General features: G+C 57.9%; 1 protein-coding gene across 1 annotated transcript in view; it reads right to left on the bottom strand.

Moving 5' to 3' along the window:
* The window catches only part of LOC105307369 (ribosomal protein S6 kinase alpha-2-like), a 60,889-nt gene that overhangs the window by 31,762 nt on the left and 28,516 nt on the right, over nt 1–611 (bottom strand). Inside the window, exons 7-8 of the mRNA XM_023524754.1 lie at nt 566–609; nt 5–101 (exon numbers count right to left, since the gene is read on the bottom strand). Coding sequence (XP_023380522.1) covers nt 5–101; nt 566–609 — 141 coding nt within the window. The remainder of the gene's footprint in view (nt 1–4; nt 102–565; nt 610–611) is intronic.

The following is a 611-nucleotide window of genomic DNA, read 5'->3' as shown; positions in this document are numbered from 1 at the left end:
CCACTCATGTGCCTGGGGACCGTGGCGGCAACTTACGTTCCAGTCGATGGTGGCGAAGAAAGGATGACGCTTGATCTCCTCCACTCCGTCGCTGCCGGCACCTGTGACGGGGACAGGCGGCGAGTGAGCACCAGGACGAAGGTGTCGGCAGACGCCTTCCCTGCGAGATTTTAAATACTCGATGACCTAGCAGGGAACCCGCCCTGGAGGGCGACTCCGGGAACCTTTCCGCAGAGAATTACTTCGAAAGCGAATTGGCACTTGGTTGACATAAGTAAACATCGATTTTAATACGTGCCGAGGTTTCTTAAGCAGGACGGATCAAACAGAAGTGGCCTTTCAACTGTTCTGTCTTTAGTTTGTGGAGAAGGGACGTCAAACAGGTTGGAAAAAGTGCCACCACTCTGCGTGACAACAGTGACTCCTGGACGGCACGCGAGCCCGCGGTCCCCGTGCTGGGACAGTGCATGAGAGTGTCCCCACCCCCACCGCAGGGCCTTCTGCTGTCAGTAAACGCGAGGGAAGAGCTGGGGCATGTCCCCTCCGCGGCGGGCACAGGGCTTACCCAGACGGTTGCAGGGGTTCCGCTTGAAGAGAGCTCGCAGCAAGCT

Source organism: Pteropus vampyrus, unplaced genomic scaffold, assembly GCF_000151845.1.
Source record: "Pteropus vampyrus isolate Shadow unplaced genomic scaffold, Pvam_2.0 Scaffold492, whole genome shotgun sequence".
NCBI lineage: Eukaryota > Metazoa > Chordata > Mammalia > Chiroptera > Pteropodidae > Pteropus > Pteropus vampyrus.
The sequence above is the reverse complement of the archived record's forward strand: the minus strand, read 5'-3'. Positions and strand labels throughout refer to the sequence as shown.